Below are 18,021 nucleotides of genomic sequence, written 5' to 3' on the forward strand. Positions count from 1 at the left end.
AGAAAATGAGAGAGAGTGAGCACAAGCAGTGGAAGTGGCAGGCAGAGGGAGAAGCAGGCTCCCCACTGAGGAAGGAGCCCGAAGCTGGACTCTATCCCAGGACCCTGGGATCATGACCTGAGCCAAAGGCAGGTGCTTAACGGACTGAGCCACCCAGACATCCCTAAATTGGTGATTAATAAAAGAAACTATAACACCATTTGCCCACTCATTTTTTTAAGTTTTTTTTTTAATTTAAATTCAGCTAATTAACATATAATGTATTATTGGTTCAGAGGTAAAGGTCAGTGATTCATCAGTCTTATATAATACCCAGTGCTCATTGCATCACGTGCCGTCCTTAATGTGAGAAGGACAATCTTTTTTTTTTTTAAGATTTTATTTATTTATTTGAGAGAGAATGAGAGATAGAGAGCACGAGAGAGAAGAGGGTCAGAGGGAGAAGCAGACTCCCTGCTGAGCAGGGAGCCCGATGTGGGACTCGATCCCGGGACTCCGGGATCATGACCTGAGCCGAAGGCAGTCGCTTAACCCACTGAGCCACCCAGGCGCCCGAGAAGGACAATCTTAAGCAGGCTCCATACTCAACACTCGCGGAGCCTGACACAGGGCTCGATCTCATGACCCTGAGATCTTGACCCGAGCTGAAATCAAGAGCTGGATGCCCAACCAACTGAGATGCCCTGGAATTTGGGTTTTAAAACCGCTTCCTTAAAATATTCCTTGGCCACAGCAAAGACAAATGTGAAAAACATAAAACCGTGTCTCTCTTTTGAATCCCTTAATCACCCCTCAAATGGAATAGCCTTTATTCTTACTATTCCTCTCTCCATTCTGTGCTCCATCTCCCTCTGCCCCTCCTTCTCCCCTGGTCGGCCTGCTTCCCTCCCTCCTGAACCACCAGAAACTTTAAAGTTCAGTTATCTGTTCACGTTAAATCCGCCTCGACACAGAGAAAATCCTTTACGCTCGGTTTTAAGCCCTGTTCTTTGTCTGAGCTGAGAGCCATTGTCAAAGTATTTCCAAAGCCTTTGGAGAAATTAGACAGGATGGAGGGAAATTTACAGAGGAGTTTAGAATAGTCTCTGGACATGTAATCTAGGCCTCACAGGTCTATCCCAGTCTGTTCATATGTTAGTAGGAACCTCCACGGCAAAAACGATTGGGTTGCAAAGGCCAGTATGAGAAGACCTGTGCGGCTAAAGATTGTGGAGGAGACCAGAGGGACTTAGACAAGTTGTAGATGTTGGACAAGCTCTTTTGGAAGCTATCCCCAGATCTTTCCTGTGAAAAACACATCAGGCTCTGAGTCAGTCCTTAGGCGAAGAGAAGACAAGCCCCTTGGCAACTGCAACAAGAGGCTCTTTCACACCGTTAGGCAGCGTTTGGAAGTAGATCCGTCAGCAGATGTGACTCCAGCTCTCTCCTCACTTTTGGAAACGGCCGTAATCCAGAAATAGGAGATTTAATATACAAGCAGAAGCTAGAGTGGGAAAGAGCCCGTTGCCAGACCTCCAGGTCCTTGCTGAACGCTTTAAAAGAAACAGTAAGGCTCAGAATAAATTCATGAACTTACAAAAGTCGTATGGTGGGTATCCCTGAATAATCCTCAGACATTCCCAAGACCAGTAACAGCTGTCCTCAGACCTTTAACCTAGGAACAGTCCTTCCTCCTCCTGACACAGCAGCACTAACTTGATGGGGAGGGGTTTACTGAGCCAGTACAAACAGTAGGTTCACTGTTCTCCTGAAGCTCTCTTCCTTGAAATCCCTGAAAACGCCCCTATTCACAGTGAGACCACAGCTAATTTGCACGTTGATTTACTATTACTCTGGTATCTGAATCCACATTGGTCAAAGAGATACAAAAAAACGTTTCGATCCAGGCAGAATTTGGGAGCGAAAATGAGTAAGGTTGAGAGTAATTTATCTAAGTCTCTATCCAAACTCTGCAGTACTCTGTTAAACTGGAAGCTCAAGAAGGACTAAACACCATTGTTGAAGGCCTCACGGAGAAAATACTTGTCATTCGTGGCTTGTACCAGTCCAAGTAACACTCCTACCCTTCCTGTCGAAAAGTCCAATGAACAAAGATATAGACGCATTCAGGACTTGAGGACCATAAATGGGACAGACATTCCTTGCCTTCCTGTAGTACCAAACCCAAATCCAATTTCATATCGGTGCCTCCTGTGGCCACATATTTAACAGCTTTTCGAGGGGCATCTGCTTCCCTCAGTGTCCCTTTAGATCAAAGCAGTCAAAAGCCATTTACATGCCCCTGGGGAATTAACAGTATGCCTGGACAATTTACTCTTCCTCCTTTTTTTTTTTTAATTTTTTAAATTTTTTTTTAATTTTTTTTTACTGCTCCAGTCAATGAGAGGGAAACTTTATTGAGGCCCCAGGCCCTTGGGGCTCGGGCAGGAAGCTGCCCTGTGGGCAAAGGAAGAGCCGGTGGAGGGGCCTTATTTGACCTTCTTTTTGGGGCGCAGGTTGTTGGTGTGGCCGCACTTCTTCTTGCGGCAGTTGACAGCACGGGGGTGCAGGCGAGCGTAACACTTGCGGCAGATCATCTTGTCACAGTTGTATTTCTGGGCCAGCTGGCGGAGGGAAGGCTCAATGATGCCACCCCGGAGGCGAAGCACCAAGTGCAGGGTGGACTCTTGCTGGATATTACAGTCTGACAGAGTACGGCCATCTTCCAGCTGTTTGCCCGCAAAAATCAGACGCTGCTGGTCAGGCGGGATGCCCTCCTTGTCTTGGATTTTGGCTTTGACATTCTCAATGGTGTCACTGGGCTCGACCCCGAGGGTGATGGTCTTGCCCGTCAGGGTCTTCACAAAGACCTGCATCTCTGCGTCTGCTGGCGCGAATCCGCAAGGCCGCCGCCACCAAACCACTTGACCACCTCGTTGAAGAAAAAGAGGGCGGCGGACTCTTCCTCCTTTTCAATCATCTCCAACCAGGGCTCCAAGGACTCTCCACTTCCCTGTGATTCTATGCTACTCAATATACGATGAGCTTTGTCTGTGTTCTCAAGATGAGGTGAGATCCAAGGCTGATTCCATCTACCTCTCTGTTCCACCCTCCTCAGAAAGGACATAGATTTCCAAAGAGAAGTTACAATTTTGTCAAAGTCACGTTCATTTCCTAGGACATGCAAACTAAGGAGGCAAATCCCTTAACTTCTGACATACTCCAGGACCTTCAAAACTTTCCCAGGCCGGCAACTTAGAGACAATTAAGGGGATTCCTGAGTCTCACTGCTTGCCACAGACAATGGCTTCCAGCCCCTCTGGACTCGTCACGCCCCTAAATGACTTAACCAAGATAACGGAATCCTTCTGGCGGAGGCTAAACATGAATGGGCCTTTCCTGAGTTCAGATAGCCCTTCAACAATCCCCCACCTTGGCCTTCCTAATTATCATAAACCTGTCTACATATTTGTATATGAGATTCAACTTCCTGGGGATCATGAGACACCAAGAACTTACTACAGTCTCTCTTGATCCAATGACTGACCCATTTTACATTCTCATCAGCAATGTGTGAGGGCTCCAATTTCTCTACATGTTTGTCAACACTTGTTATTGTCTGCTTTTTTTTTGTTTAAAGATTTTACTTACTTGACAGAGAGAGGCACAGTGAGAGAGGGAACACAAGCAGGGGGAGTGGGAGAGGGAGAAGCATGCTTCCCCCGGAGCAGGGAGCCCGAGGCGGGGCTCGATCCCAGGACCCTGAGATCAGGGCCTGAGCCAAAGGCAGACGCCTAACCGACTGAGCCACCCAGGCGCCCCTCTTTTAACTCTCTTGATGGTGTTCTTTGAATTAAAAAAGTTTTCAGGTTTGCTGAAGTCTAGTTTATTTTTTTCTTCCATTGCCTGTGCTTTTGGTGTCATACTTCAGAACACATTGTCAAATTCAAGGTCATGAAGGTCTTTCCTGTGTTTTCTTCTTCTAAGAGATTTACAGTTTCAGCTCTTCAGTGTAAGTCTCTGATCCATTTATTGTCTTTGACCCACTGTGAGCTAATCCTTGTACGTGGTACACGTGGATGGTGCATGTGGATGTCCAGTTTTCCCAGCACCATTGGTTAAGGAGACTGTTCTTTCTTTGTTGAACAGTCTTGGCACCCTTGTGGAAAAATCAATTGACTGTGAACATGAGGGTTTATTTCTGCATTCTCCATTCTGTTTCGTTGGTCTATATGTCTATCTTTATGCTGGTTCCACAGCGTTTAGTGGAGCTTTGTGGTAGATTTTACAATTGGGAAGCATGTCTCCAGGTTTGTTCTGCCAACCTGGTTTTAGGGTCTCCTTTAAATTTGATGGTTTCCCCTGCTGGACGATCTTTGTTACTCATTGAAAATATATAACATTTCTCCTATGAAATCCTGTGTCTTCCTCCCTTACATATTCCTATTCATCATTGTAATATGTAGGACCCTGGTACTCTTCTATTCCAGAAGAAGGGGAAATTCATAACTATCTAACCTTTGTTCATGAATGAATAGATTTATCAGAAACTTTAGAAAAATGCAGACTTGGGGCGCCTGTGTGGCTCAGTCAGTTAAGCGTCTGCCTTGGGCTCAGGTTATGATCTCAGAGTCCTGGGATCAAGCCCTGTATGGGGCGGGCTCCATGCTCAGCGGGGAGTCTGCGTCTCCCTCTCCCACTCCCCCTGCTTGTGTTCTCTCTCTCTCTGTCAAATAAATAAATGAGTAAAATCTTTTTTTAAAAAAATGCAGACTTAGGGGCGCCTGGGTGGCTCAGTCGTTAAGCGTCTGCCTTCGGCTCAGGTCATGATCTCAGGGTCCTGGGATCGAGCCCCATGTCGGGCTCCTTGCTCCGCGGGAAGCCTGCTTCTCCCTCTCCCACTCCCCCTGCTTCTGTTCCCTCTCTCTCTGTCAAATAAATAAATGAGTAAAATCTTTTTTTTAAAAAATGCAGACTTAGGGGCGCCTGGGTGGCTCAGTCGTTAAGCGTCTGCCTTCGGCTCAGGTCATGATCTCAGGGTCCTGGGATCGAGCCCCATGTCGGGCTCCTTGCTCCGCGGGAAGCCTGCTTCTCCCTCTCCCACTCCCCCTGCTTGTGTTCCCTCTCTCGCTCTCTCTCTGTCAAATAAATAAAATCTTTAAAAAAAAAATGCAGACTTAATCTTATTGGTTGATGGGCCATATCCTCAGACTGAAGCAGGAAAGTATCCTGTAACAAACTCACTTTACCTCTGGAACATGGTCTCTTGTCAGTGGTGAAATCTGCCCAGACGGTAGAATTCCCTGGGCTCATCAGGGCTTTCCAGGTAGCTTGAGATAAGAGGGCTAATATACACATGGAGAGTAAATATGCATTTTGGGTAGTCCATAATTTTAGAATGCTTTGGGAACAGAGTCCTCTACCCTCAACAGAAACCTTGATGAGGTTTGAATTGCATTTAAATAAAAAAATTAAAATTTAAAAAAAAAGGTAGACTCACTGAGGAATCGGGTTTAAAAAAACCCAGCAGATTTGAGAAATAGGAGAATTCTATATTCTTCTTAGGTTTACAAAAAGCTGATTTATTTCTTTATTTTTTAAAGATTTTATTTATTTATTTGAGAGAGATAGCAAGAGAGAGCACAAGGTGGGGGGGCGGGGGGGTGGCGAGCAGAGGGAGAAGCAGGTTCCTCACTGAGCAGGGAGCCTGACACGGGGCTCGATCCGGGGACCCTGGAATCATGACCTGAGCTGAAGGCAGACGCTTAACTGACTGAGTCACCCAAGCACACCCAAAATGACAACTTAAATTTCAGGTGTCCCCCTCCCCCATTTCCTCAGGTGCATCCTGAAATGATCCCAGTGTAATTCTTGATCTGGACCACCTTGCTCTCTCACCCATTGGAAATCTACTTGGTCAGCGTGTGGCATGTAAATTATGATGTCCTCTTAAAATCTACTACCCAAAAGTGAAATGAAATCCAACCTCTTCCTTTGACTCAAGGGAAGTTGACTTCTTTTGAATGCATTTCTCTTTGTTTTCCCAAAAGGTTTCTCTTAACTATTTAAGCCTAAAAAAAGTTTATTTGCTAGTTACGGCTGAACCGTTTTCATGGCCTGTTTCCTACTTTGTTGGAAAAGCTAATAAGTGAAGACTGGGAGCAGTTCCTTGGGAAGTATAGCTCCCAGAGCCTAGAAGCATCTAAAGTCAGAATATCTGAGCCCTGACCTGGCTTCCTGCCCATTAAGCCATGTCCTCAGGCAAAACACTTAATTTCATCCATAAAATGTGGATAATATGCACTCTGACTGCTTAATCGGTTGTTGTGATGACCAAATGAGATAATGTATGAGAAAGTGTTCGTTAAAAAGTACAAAGAGTGGTTATCTGTGAGTGGTGGGATTATAGGCCAACTTTCTTTTCTTCCAAACGTTTTCTTCTATAGGTTATATCATTTATACTTTAAAAAATAACATTTAATTTTATTTAACTTGCATTAGATGTTATATATTTTAAAAAGAAAGGATGTGCTGCACAAAGAGAAATTAAAATTAATCTTCTTTTGATGTCCTCTAATTTTATACATTTTCCTGATAAAATGCATAAATTGCTAAGTTTCAAACCAATGGGGTCAGGGTGTCTCTGGATGTAGAAAAATAGTGAAGCTGTATATTTAAACATTAAGAAAAACAGAAATAGGGGGCGCCTGGCTAGCTCACTTGGTGGAGCGTGCGGCTCTTGATCTCAGGGTTGTACAATCCAGCCCTATATTGGGCATAGAGTTTCCTTAAAAAAAAAAAAAAAATTTAAAAATGAAGAAAAAAAAAAGAAAGAAAGAAAAATAGGAGTTGTCATGGTCCTAAGAGAAGAAAGCCAATTCTTGGAAATTTGGTTAATTTAAATAAGACAAATGCCTTTACCTAGAGCTAGTAGAGTCTTAGAACTAAGAAGTGAGCCTCTGGTTTCGGCACCGGCTACGTAGTGTCATGCGGGTCTCTCCCCTCTGGCCAGTGGGAACTCAGCGTCTCCTGGCCCTGTGGCAGCTCTGACAATTGCTCAGCAGACAGCTCCTCTGTAGTGGTTCCCCGGTGTCACACCCCATGCATGCACAGCTAGGTGTTCAGCCGACTTCCGGGTAGCCCCATGTAGATTTCGGGACCACTCTGCCTGGCCCTCTGAAAACATCCGGTTCCTAGGGTTCGTTCAGTTTTCTAACTGTTTAGGGCTGGCGAGCAAGTCTGGTACCAGTGACCCCCCCCCCATGGCCACGGTCAGAAGTCCTCAAACAAAGTTTTTGAAGTTACAGCCCTCATATCCTAAAAGAGATTGCTCTTGTTCTAGATTAGAAATTCAGCGAGTGCAGAACTGACACGTAAAGCTCTTTGTATCTCTTATAAAACCTGTGGGAGTTACAGAGCAAAATCGAGGGACGATTCATTCAACAAAGAATTATCGAATGCCCACTATATGTCAGGTTTTCATGTGGCCCTGGGGTTACAGTAGAGAACAAGATATCAAAGTCCCTGCTTCCTAAAAAAAATCGGTAGTGGCCCACAGCATACAATTTAAGGGATAAAGAAAAGTCCCTCTAGTCACTAAAGCATCTCTTCCCATTCTACCTGCCCTGACATCACCTTTCCTTCTTATCTGCTTTGAACTTCCCACTTTTAGGATTGACTCTACAAATCTTTTTTTTTTTTTTAAAGATTCTATTTATTTATTTGACAGAGAGAGATAGAAAGAGAGAGCACAAGCAGGGGGAGCAGGAGGGAGAAGGAGAAGCAGGCTTCCCGCTGAGCGGGGAGGCCCACGTGGGGCTCGATCCCAGGACCCCAGGATCATGACCTGAGCTGAAGGCAGACGCCTAACCGACTGAGCCACCCAGGCCTCCCCTGATTCTACAAATTTTTTCCCACTAGCTACTGAGTGCTTTGCACCATGCTGGATGCTGGGGATGATTCAAATAAGTGGAGCAAAGCACAACTTCTACCACCAAGCAGCTTAAAACTGGTAGCAGAGATGAGGCTTGTATACAAGCAATTAATAAATTCAACTCTCCCGGGTCACTTCCTTCCCCAGGAGCAGTAGTTAACAAGATAAACTGACACCCAGAGGTACAGCATCTCTGCAATGCTCCTCTAGCAGGTTCCAAGGATAAGGGAAGCAGTGAGAGGTCTTCTACTTCATAGTTTTGCCTGGAGTCCATCTTGGGGGGGTGGGCAGGAAGAGGGACTGCTTTCTCAACCTCCAGGCCCATATATTTACCTGCCACTGGACTTCTGATTGGAAGTGGAAATGGATTCCTCCATTACCTCAAAACTCAATAAACCTGACTTCTTCATTGTGTCCTTAATGTTCCTTCTCTCCAAAAGAAGCAGCACCATTCACCCTGCTGCTGGAAATGGAACTCCAGGCTCACCCTTGAGCTCTTCTCTCTCTTCTCTCAGACCTGATCATTGACATCTCTCCACCCTCCCGACTAAGCTTCATGATTAAGTCTCACCTGCCTTGTGCTCGGCTATGTCCCCCATAGAATAGGTGCTCAAGAGATAGCTACCTAGTTACCGAATGAATGAACGAATGGAGCCTCCCTGGTATTACTTTGGTCTAGGCCCCCATGGTTTCAGATGAAGTGCTATGATAGTCTAACTAGGTTCAAGGACGGCAAATAAAAAACACTTGAATCCGTTGACTACAACTCTGCCAAAAGGATCTTTCCAAAATACACTCGGTTTTTGTTATTCATGATGTTCTACCAAGTTGCCAGAGATACTGAATTAGTGAATGCAGGATCATTACTTCCAAGGGGAGACACAGAATGAGGTTCCTGAGAACCTCTGGTCACATTTCCATCAACCCATTAATGCATAACCTGGCTTTGTGGGTGTTTTAGTTCATTTTTTAAAAAAAAGATTTTATTTATTTATTTGACAGAGAGAAACACAGCGAGAGAGAGAACACAAGCAGGGGGAGTGGGAGAGGGAGAAGCGGGCTTCCAGCAGAGCAGGGAGCCCGATGCGGGACTCGATCCCAGGACCCCAGGATCATGACCTGAGCCGAAGGCAGACGCTTAACGACTGAGCCACCCAGGGGCCCCGTGGGTGTTTCAGTTTAAAGACACCTTACTTAATATATATCGCTGGTTCATTGACACTGAAATCACAGCCACCAGCACAGCGACTCCTGCCTGAGCGGAGCTTATGTCCCATACAGCACATCACAGCCTTCCTGCACTGAGAAGCACTAGCCAGTACTTTGGCACTAAGCTTGGGGGCCATTTTAAACAATGAAATCACAAACAGAAAGCACAAGAAATGCAAAAACCGTGACACGAAATAGCCCCCAGAAAGGACCCTTGTTTACAGTGTGAGCTGAAACAAGAAGGCAGAGTGTGTCACCTTGTTTGACCACAGCTGGGAACGTGTGCACGGGGAGACTCAAAACTTTCACCTCTTTGTACATAACCACCAATGACCATGAAAGTGCCGCAAATATTGATTTTGAGGTCACAAGTAAATTTCAGCAAGTAGGCAAATACACAAATCCAGAATCTACAAACACAGACCCTGTGAATAATGAGGATGGACCCTAACACTCGATACTGTCACCCCCCTGCCTGAGCCTTCAGTGACTCGCCATTGCCTCCAGCGAACTGGGCTTCATTTACTCCCACTTCAATCAGAGGACCAAGTATTTCTATTTCACTTCTGAGCTTTGGGCTGGTCTCCTGTGCTTCTTGAGGGGAGAAACCATTTGCTTATATTCTCATCACATAAACACAGTGGCTAGCACCTGGTAAGTATAGATATCTAAGATAGATGACAGATAAGCCATTATTTAAAAAGTTATTTTCAATTTCCTATTAGTAAATTTGCTTGCAGTGAGCGCATAAATCCATTTAACCAGTTAATTAAACTCTGGTACTAAACTTCCCAGCAGAAGGATAAGAAAAAGACCACACGGCTCTTTGCCATTCAGTTTGGTTAACTTGCAGAGTTGAATAAAGCCCAGTTCGCTTTCACTCTGCCTCTTCGGACACTGATGACTTTGTCTAAACTCTGTCTGATGCTCCGATTCTATTTACACGCCAATTCCCCTTTGCTCTTTGTGCGGATTCCAGGCCATTGGGTGCTGAGAGCTTTCAGTCTTCCGCCACTCTGTCCAGTGAATTTTAACCCCATTATTTGATATTCATTTGAATACTGAGCAATGCCAAGTGGGGAAAATCCACGATTTGGGGTTTCAGTTAAGCTGTTATCTGCAAAGAAATGCTCCAACCAAAGGGTTCTCAGAAATGCTGGCCGTTATTAAGGGAGCTTCTGAAAGGCTTGTTTCAAGTTGAATCTTGTCAACTGAACGGCATTTATTGTGTGTGACAGTCCCAGTGACCATGATCGTTATTCTCTGAACTCTCATTTATTCAGGATGGAAAAGAAAGCGTGCGTACATAGCCTCTGAGGATAATTCTCAACTATACACAGCCAGTCATCAGGTCCTATGGGTTTTGGTTTTGGTTTCGATTTTTGGTTTTTTTTGGGGGGTTTATTTTGGGGGTTTTTTTGCGGTTTTTTGGTTATTACTTTTTTATTTTTTAAAAAAAATTTTTTAAAAGTTGGGTTTTTTTTAATATTTTATTTATTTATTTGACAGAGAGAGACACAGCGAGAGAGGGAACACAAGCAGGGGGAGTGGGAGAGGGAGAGAAGGCTTCCCTCAGAGCAGGGAGCCCGATGTGGGGCTCGATCCCAGGACGCTGGGATCATGACCTGAGCCAAAGGCAGACGCTTAACGACTGAGCCACCCAGGCGCCCCATTATTACTTTTTTAAAATCACATCTCTTATGCCTCGTCTCTTCTCTATCCTCACAGCCAGACCCTTGGTCTAGGGGCCAGCTTTAACTCCTGCATGGACCAAAACCTTAGCTTCTTAATTGTTCTTTCTTTGTTTTAGGGGGTCAGCTCCTCCCCTCCGCCACCAGTCCATTCTGTACCTCTGCCTTGTCAGTACTCAAAACCAGATTTCGCTCTCTCCCTTTCTCCACCAGCTTGATGTATGCGGTTGACTCTGTTCCCTGGGGCTGCTCACAAGACTTTCAGGATCATGAGATTCGTGGCCAAGAAATAAAAGCAAAATAGTCCCGTTCTCCCATGGGTTCAAATGAAAACAGAATCAGGTCCAATTCCAAGGAGGGACCACGGAGAAGAACCACGCTGGGTCTAGAAGGAATCCCACGTGAGATGCCCATATATCTGTGCCATAACCAGGTCACTAGCATCTTATCATGTCAAGCTGAAAACATCACCATCTCTGGACAGTTGGCCGTGTTTTCTTAGGAAAATGATTTTTCGGGCGCCTGGGTGGCTCAGTTGGTTAAGCGACTGCCTCCGGCTCAGGTCACGATCCTGAAGTCCCGGGATCAAGTCCCGCATCGGGCTCCCTGCTCAGCGGGGAGTCTGCTTCTCCCTCTGACCCTCTTCCCTCTCGTGCTCTCTATCTCTCATTTTCTCTCTCTCTCTCTCTCAAATAAATAAATAAAATCTTTTTAAAAAAAAAAGGAAAATGATTTTTCTCTTTGTTTCTAAGCTTCTGCACTGGTAGTTTGGTTCAGTAATAAATATGGGAGACCTTTTGGTGGAAAAACAGCCCACAGATTTCATCATTCCTGCACTAGCAATATCTGTGTTTCCTCTCTGCTGAAAAGCTAGTCCAAGAGCACTATCCCGGGCTTCACGGCCAACGATCCCACCTGGTCTCTGTAGGGTCCTCGGCCCCGTTACTTGCTCTGTTCAGATCTTCTTCCTCACTCTTGCTCACAGGCCCACAGTCCATCTGGCAGCGTTGCTCATGGTGTCCCCTGTGCTAGAAAGCCTGTCTCTTTATCTCCTTAAAGGTCCAGCGAATGTCAACTCCCTCTCCTCGGTCCCTCTCTAGTGACGGTCCCCATTTGTGAACTCCTGGAGTCTATAGCACTCTGGTTTGATATTTATATTAATCAATAATCTTGTTATTGTTTTGAACCTTTTCATATATGTACATCTGAATTGCAAGCCCTTAGGAGTCCAAGACTCACTTTAGGCCAGTGCTGTCCAATAGAAATATAATGTGAGGGGTGCCTGAGTGGTTCAGTTGGTTAAGCGTCTGACTCTGGATTTCGGCTCCGGTCATGATCTCAGGGTTGTGAGATCGAGCCCCACATCAGGCTCCGTGCTGGGTGTGGGGTCTGCTTAAGATTCTCTCTCTTTTTGCTTCTGCTCCTCCCTACCCTCTCTCTCTCTGTCTCTCTCTCTAAGAAAAAGAAATATAATGTGAGCCACAAATGCAAGTCATATATGCAATTACAAATTTTCTAGTAGCCACATAATAAAGTAAGTAGGTGAAATTAAATTTTTTAGCAGCATTTTTTTCATAAAGATTTTATTTATTTATTTATTTATTTATTTGACAGAGACACAGCGAGAGAGGGAACACGAGCAGGGGGAGTGGGAGTGGGAGAGGGAGAAGCAGGCTTCCCGCCGAGCAGGGAGCCCGATGCGGGGCCCGATCCCAGGACGCCGGGATCATGACCCGAGCCGAAGGCAGACACTTAACCGACTGAGCCACCCAGGTGCCCTGTGAAATTAATTTTAATGAGGTATTTTATTTAACCAAATATATCCAGAATATTATTTTATAACATGCAATCAGCATGAATAATTGTTAAGGATACCTTAAATTCTTTATCTCATACTGTCTTTGGAATCCCAGTGTGTATATTTTATACCTCCAGCACATCTCAATTTCGAGTAGCCACATTTCAAGTTATCAGTAGCTCTCTGGGGCTAGGGGCTCTCATATCGGACAGCTCAGTTTTAAGCGTTATTACTCCTTGATATCTCACACAGTTGAGTGACAGTAAGATGTACACAAAGAATGTGAGTCCACAGATTGTTGTCACACTGGAGGAGGGACTCTGGCACAAGTCTCTGTCCCTGACCCTGTTCTGTTTATCACTTTCATTGATGGCATGAATACTGCACTGGTTAAGAACAGCGACTCTGCCGGGTGTCTGCGTGGCTCAGTGAAGCATCCAACTCTTGATTTCTGCTCAGGTCATGATCTCAGGGTCCTGAAATCAAGCCCCGCATCAGGCTCCACGCTGGGTGTGAAGCCTACGCAAGATTCTCTCTCTCCCTCTCTCTCTACCCCTCCCCTCCACCCGTGTCTCTCTCTGCCTCTCTAAAAAAAAAAAGAACAGCCTCTCTGCAATGTGCATGTAGTTAGCAATACTGTACCGTATCCTTAAACATTTCAGATGAGCACGGAGTAATGTATAGAATTATTGAATCATTATATTGTACACATGAAACTAATATAACACTGTGTGTTAATTATACTTTAAAAAAAAGAGGGCGAATTTCATGTTATGTGTTTTTTTTTTTAACACAACTTAAAAAAAAAAAAAAGAACACTTGCTCTGAGTCAGAGAGAGCTTAATTTCAAATCTTGGCTCTACCACTAAATACATGTGTGAATGGGAGCAAGTTAATTTTCTTTTCTTAACTTTGGTTTCATCATCCATAAATGGGGATAATTACACCAACCTCAAAGGACTGTTCTGAGGAGTAAATTAGATACTGCTGTAAAATGCTTATCCCAGTACACAGAACATATTAAGCCCTTAAAAATATTAGGCTTAAGGGCGCCTGGGTGGCTCAGTCGTTAAGCGTCTGCCTTCGGCTCGGGTCATGATCCCAGGGTCCTGGGATCGAGTCCCACATCAGGCTCCCTGCTCCGCGGGAGGCCTGCTTGTGTTCCTGCTCTCGCTGTCTCTGTCAAATAAATAAATAAAATCTTAAAAAAAAATAAAAAAATATATTAGGCTTAACCACCATTATTATTACCATAAATGGTATATTTATTAATTTGGCAGATGAGATAATTCTGGGAAAGCTACGTCTTTGAGTTAGAGTAAAAAATCAAGATTCAAAAGGCTTTTCCCAGGGTCAATAGGTTTAATAAAATAATATGAAATCTAATATAGATAAGTTGAAGTGTTTCATTTAAGTTAAAAAACCCAGCTCCAGAAAAATAAGCTTTCAGACTAACTGTAGCTCATGCAAAAAGTCATGTGATTATTCATTGACTAAGTATAGCCAAGAATAAAATTATTTTTTTTTAAAGATTTTATTTGAGAGAGAGAAAGAGAGAGCAAGAGAGCACAAGCAGGGGGAGCGACAGAATAAAAGGAAGAAAGAAAATCTCAAGCAGACTCCACATCCAGCGCAGAGGCCGTCGTGGGACTCAATCTCACCAGCCTGAGATCATGGCCTGAGCTGAAACCAAGAGTTGGACACTTAACTGACTGTACCACCCAGGTGCCCCAAGCATAAAATTATAATTAACTTTTTATTTTATTAAATATTTCACCTAAAATGTAAACAGTACAAAAGGTTATAAAGTAAAAGGTTAAAACTCTCCCTCTCAGAATCCCCCTTTCCCACTCCTGCTTTGGTACATGTCTTTCCTTTGGTTCACGTCCTATGCCTAAATAAACATATTGATTTATCTTTTTTTTTTAATGCGAACACTTCTGGGGACAGGCTGTTATTCTCTTTGAAACTTATTTGAAAAGGAGTTAAAATTTAAGTTGAGCTGAAGTTCACTATTTTTCAGAAATGTGTTGTGTCAACTCCAACTTTGATTTTAAGCTTCAAAAGAACTAGGCTAATAGTAACATGAAGGAAACACTCCAAAGCTATTTAGACTTGTCCAACACATCTGGAATTTTTCACTCACATATGGACACTACCTTTTAAGAAAAACACAGACAAACTGTCCTGTGTCTGGCAGCGAGCGATTAAGGCGGCACAGTAGTTCAAAACCGTATCTTCACAGAGGCCCAGCTGTAGGACCTAGGAATGTTATCCCCAAAGAAGGGCTATCTCAGAGGAATGTGCTAGCTGTTAAATGGGAGGAAAAATAGCCATTCAGATGACCTCAGAGAGCGGAGCATACCCAGGGTTCTAACAGTTGGAAGGCATATTTTGAGTCAGTAAGGACTTTGGTGGAGATTAAGTGAAATAATGTGGGAAAGGAGCTTTTTAAATTAGACGCCACCAGGGAGGAATCTTGGGGCAACTAGGTGGCTCAGTTGGTTAAGCATCTGCCTTCGGCTCAGGTCATGATCCCAGGGTCCTGGGATCGAGCCCCACATCAGGCTCCCTGCTCAGCAGGAAGCCTGCTTCTCCCTCTCCCTCTGCCTGTTGCTTGTGTTCCCTCTCTCGCTGTGTCTCTCTGTCAAATAAATAAATAAAATCTTAAAAAAAAATAAAAAATTAGAAAGGTCTGAAGTTTGAATGTGTAACCAAGTATGGCCCCCCAATTATTTTGGATTTTAAGGACAAGCTGGTACCCCATTAAGGAACATAATTGCCATGTCCTTCAAAGCATTTCATTCATTGTCTCAGAGTAACTTATTTGTATCTTTGAGCCTGGCTCATTGCCTAGCACAAAGTAGATTTTTGTGCTAGGAAGGAAGGAAGGAAGGAAGGAAGGGAGGGAGGGAGGGAGGGAGGGAGGGAAGGGGGGAGGGAGGGAGGGAGGGAGGGAGGAAGGAAAGAGAAATGAATGAGTGATGTCAACCCCAGCGTCCCAACCAGCTGTGCATCTAACTTCATGGTCTCCTTTTGCCTTGGTTTTTCGCATTTACTACTCTAATGCTCTACGCCATTTGTCCATCTCCTCTTCCACTAGACTCAGTGCTGAAAACTTAAGACCCTTCTCCTCCGCTCCCAGGGGGCATGTTATTGTGTGGTTAAGCCTCCCTGGCTAGGTGCTTCATCTCGCACTCTAGAAAATGGAGCTTGCGGCAGATTCTTCCCAAATCCTGTAATTCAATCACTGCATTTTCTCGGCCTGTGCACTCTCTTTTGTCTTTTTCTTTAACTTCAAAGGGCTGGTGAGCAAAAGTGTTTCTAAATCCCAGTTGGGGGTGCTCTCGCTGGGATTGTTCCCACTGTTGTCACCAGTAAGTGCACTCTTCTTCACAGACCTTTCCACAGCCAAACAGTTCCCTGGGTTCTGCCTCAGGCATCTCCCCAGTAAGAAGACTCCAGGAGGTCCTGCTGCTTCCTCCCTAAGCAAATGGGCAAATCAAATACTTCCATGAACCCCTTACTCCTCATTTCTCAAATGGAACTCTGGGCAGTACCTCCCAGAGGTTGTGCGGTCAAATGAGAAAAATCTATGAGAAAGTGCTCTATAATGTACTGTGCCGGGTATCTCTGTTTCCTATCCCCTGCTTTCCGCCGCTGACTCAGGCCTTCATGTCTTCTCAACTCAAAGATGCGTGAGCCTCTCAACTACTGTCCCTGCCTCTACGCTCTGCCACTACCTCCGACCTATAGGATGTGCAAGTAAGTGCCTCAACGATCTTTCGAAAAGCTCAGACTGTGTTGCTCTAAAGTGCTCAATATAATTAAAATAAAAACTTAAAAAAAATAAAGTGCTCGATAGCTTCCCATGCCTAAGACATAGAGTCCAAACTTCATGGCTTGCAGTTTGAAACCCTTCCCAGCCTGATACCCAAGCCACTGTTCAGCCTCTTTGCCCCTTGTCTTCCAAAAGCAACCCACCTTCCAACTAACTAGGACTCTCCCTGCCCCTCCCTCGTCTGGCTCTGCTTACTCAAAGTCAAACCCTATTTAAGTGAACACGTTGCTATCGCACCTTTTCTGAACCCCACAAGGAATCTCTCTCTGCTGGGATTGCCACAGTATTTGATTTCTGCTCCTGTACAGTGTGATTCCTCCCAATGGACGGTAAATGATTTGAACTCATGGATTGAACCACATCTGTCTTTATGTTCATCATAGAACCTAACACTGTGGTTTATGCACAGTAGGTACTCAACAAGTTAATGAGATATATTTTTAAAGAATTTTTATATCACTAGGTGCCTAGCATTGCGCTGGGTGTTATAGCAGCTACAAAAAAGCCCGGCAGGACTCCTGGCTGGCTCAGTCGGGAGAGCATGCGATTCTTGACCTTGGGGTTGTGAGTTCAAGCCCCACATTGGGCATAGAGCTTACTTAAAAAAACAAAACCAAACCAAAACCCAAATACCCTTAAAGATAGAACCACCCTATGATCCAACAATTGCACTACTAGGTATTTACCCCAAAATGCTAATTCAAAGGGATACATGTACTCCTGTTTATAGCAGCATTATCTACAATAGCCATATTATGGAAACAGCCCAAGTGTGCATCAACTGATGAATGGATAAAGAAGATGTGGTATATATATGTATATGCGGTGTGTGTATAATGGAATATTATTCAGCCATAAAAAGAATGAAATCTTGCCATTTGCAACGATGTGGATGAGCTAGAGAGTATTACGCTAAGTGAAATAAGTCAGTCAGAGAAAGACAAATACCATATGATCTCACTCATACGTGAAATTTAAGAAACGAAACAAATGATCACAGGGGAAAAAAATAGAGAGAGAGAGAGAGAGGCAAACCAAGAAACGGACTCTTAATTATAGAGAACAGACCGATGGTCCCCGGAGGGGAGGTGGGTGGGGGGATGGGAGAAATAGGTGATGGGCATTAAGGTGATGGGCATTAAGGTGATGGGCATTAAGGGGTGCACTTGTGATGAGCACCAGGTAATGTATGGAAGTGCTGAATCACTATATTGTTCACCTAAAACTAATGTTACACTGTATATTAACTAAGTGGAATTTAAATAAAAACTAAAAAAAAAAAAACCAAAAACCCAAACACCCTTTCCTCCCTCAATAAACTTCCTTAAAAAAAAAAAAAGTTGTGCCCTTATCCCTAACTGTATAAACTTAAATACTTGTAAAAGGAGATCTCATAATGGAGCAAGCAAGCCTAGCTGAGACAGTCTCTTTTAAAACAGGGTGGGGAGGCCATAAGGGAGGAGGAAATTTATACATATCCTCATCAGAGGAACTGTCAACTTTTTGAACATTTACGCCAGCCTCAAGTCCTCAGCCTGGAGTAACTCCCTCCTCAGCATGCAACTCAGGG

At 44.3% G+C, this 18,021-nt stretch overlaps 1 protein-coding gene across 1 annotated transcript; it reads right to left on the reverse strand.

Annotated features, from left to right (window-relative positions):
- Window positions 1–2,357: 2,357 nt before the first annotated feature.
- LOC113923441 (ubiquitin-60S ribosomal protein L40-like) lies at window positions 2,358–2,931 on the reverse strand. Its single transcript, XM_035724268.1, has one exon. It carries the CDS (start codon window positions 2,853–2,855, stop codon window positions 2,469–2,471), a length of 387 nt encoding a protein of 128 aa, XP_035580161.1. The 5' UTR covers window positions 2,856–2,931; the 3' UTR covers window positions 2,358–2,468.
- Window positions 2,932–18,021: the final 15,090 nt, after the last annotated feature.

This window comes from Zalophus californianus, chromosome 15, assembly GCF_009762305.2.
Source record: "Zalophus californianus isolate mZalCal1 chromosome 15, mZalCal1.pri.v2, whole genome shotgun sequence".
NCBI lineage: Eukaryota > Metazoa > Chordata > Mammalia > Carnivora > Otariidae > Zalophus > Zalophus californianus.

Coding starts and splice junctions, on each gene's coding strand:
- LOC113923441 (XM_035724268.1), bottom strand. CDS start 2,855: ATGCAGGTCTTTGTGAAGACCCTGACGGGCAAGACCATCACCCTCGGG.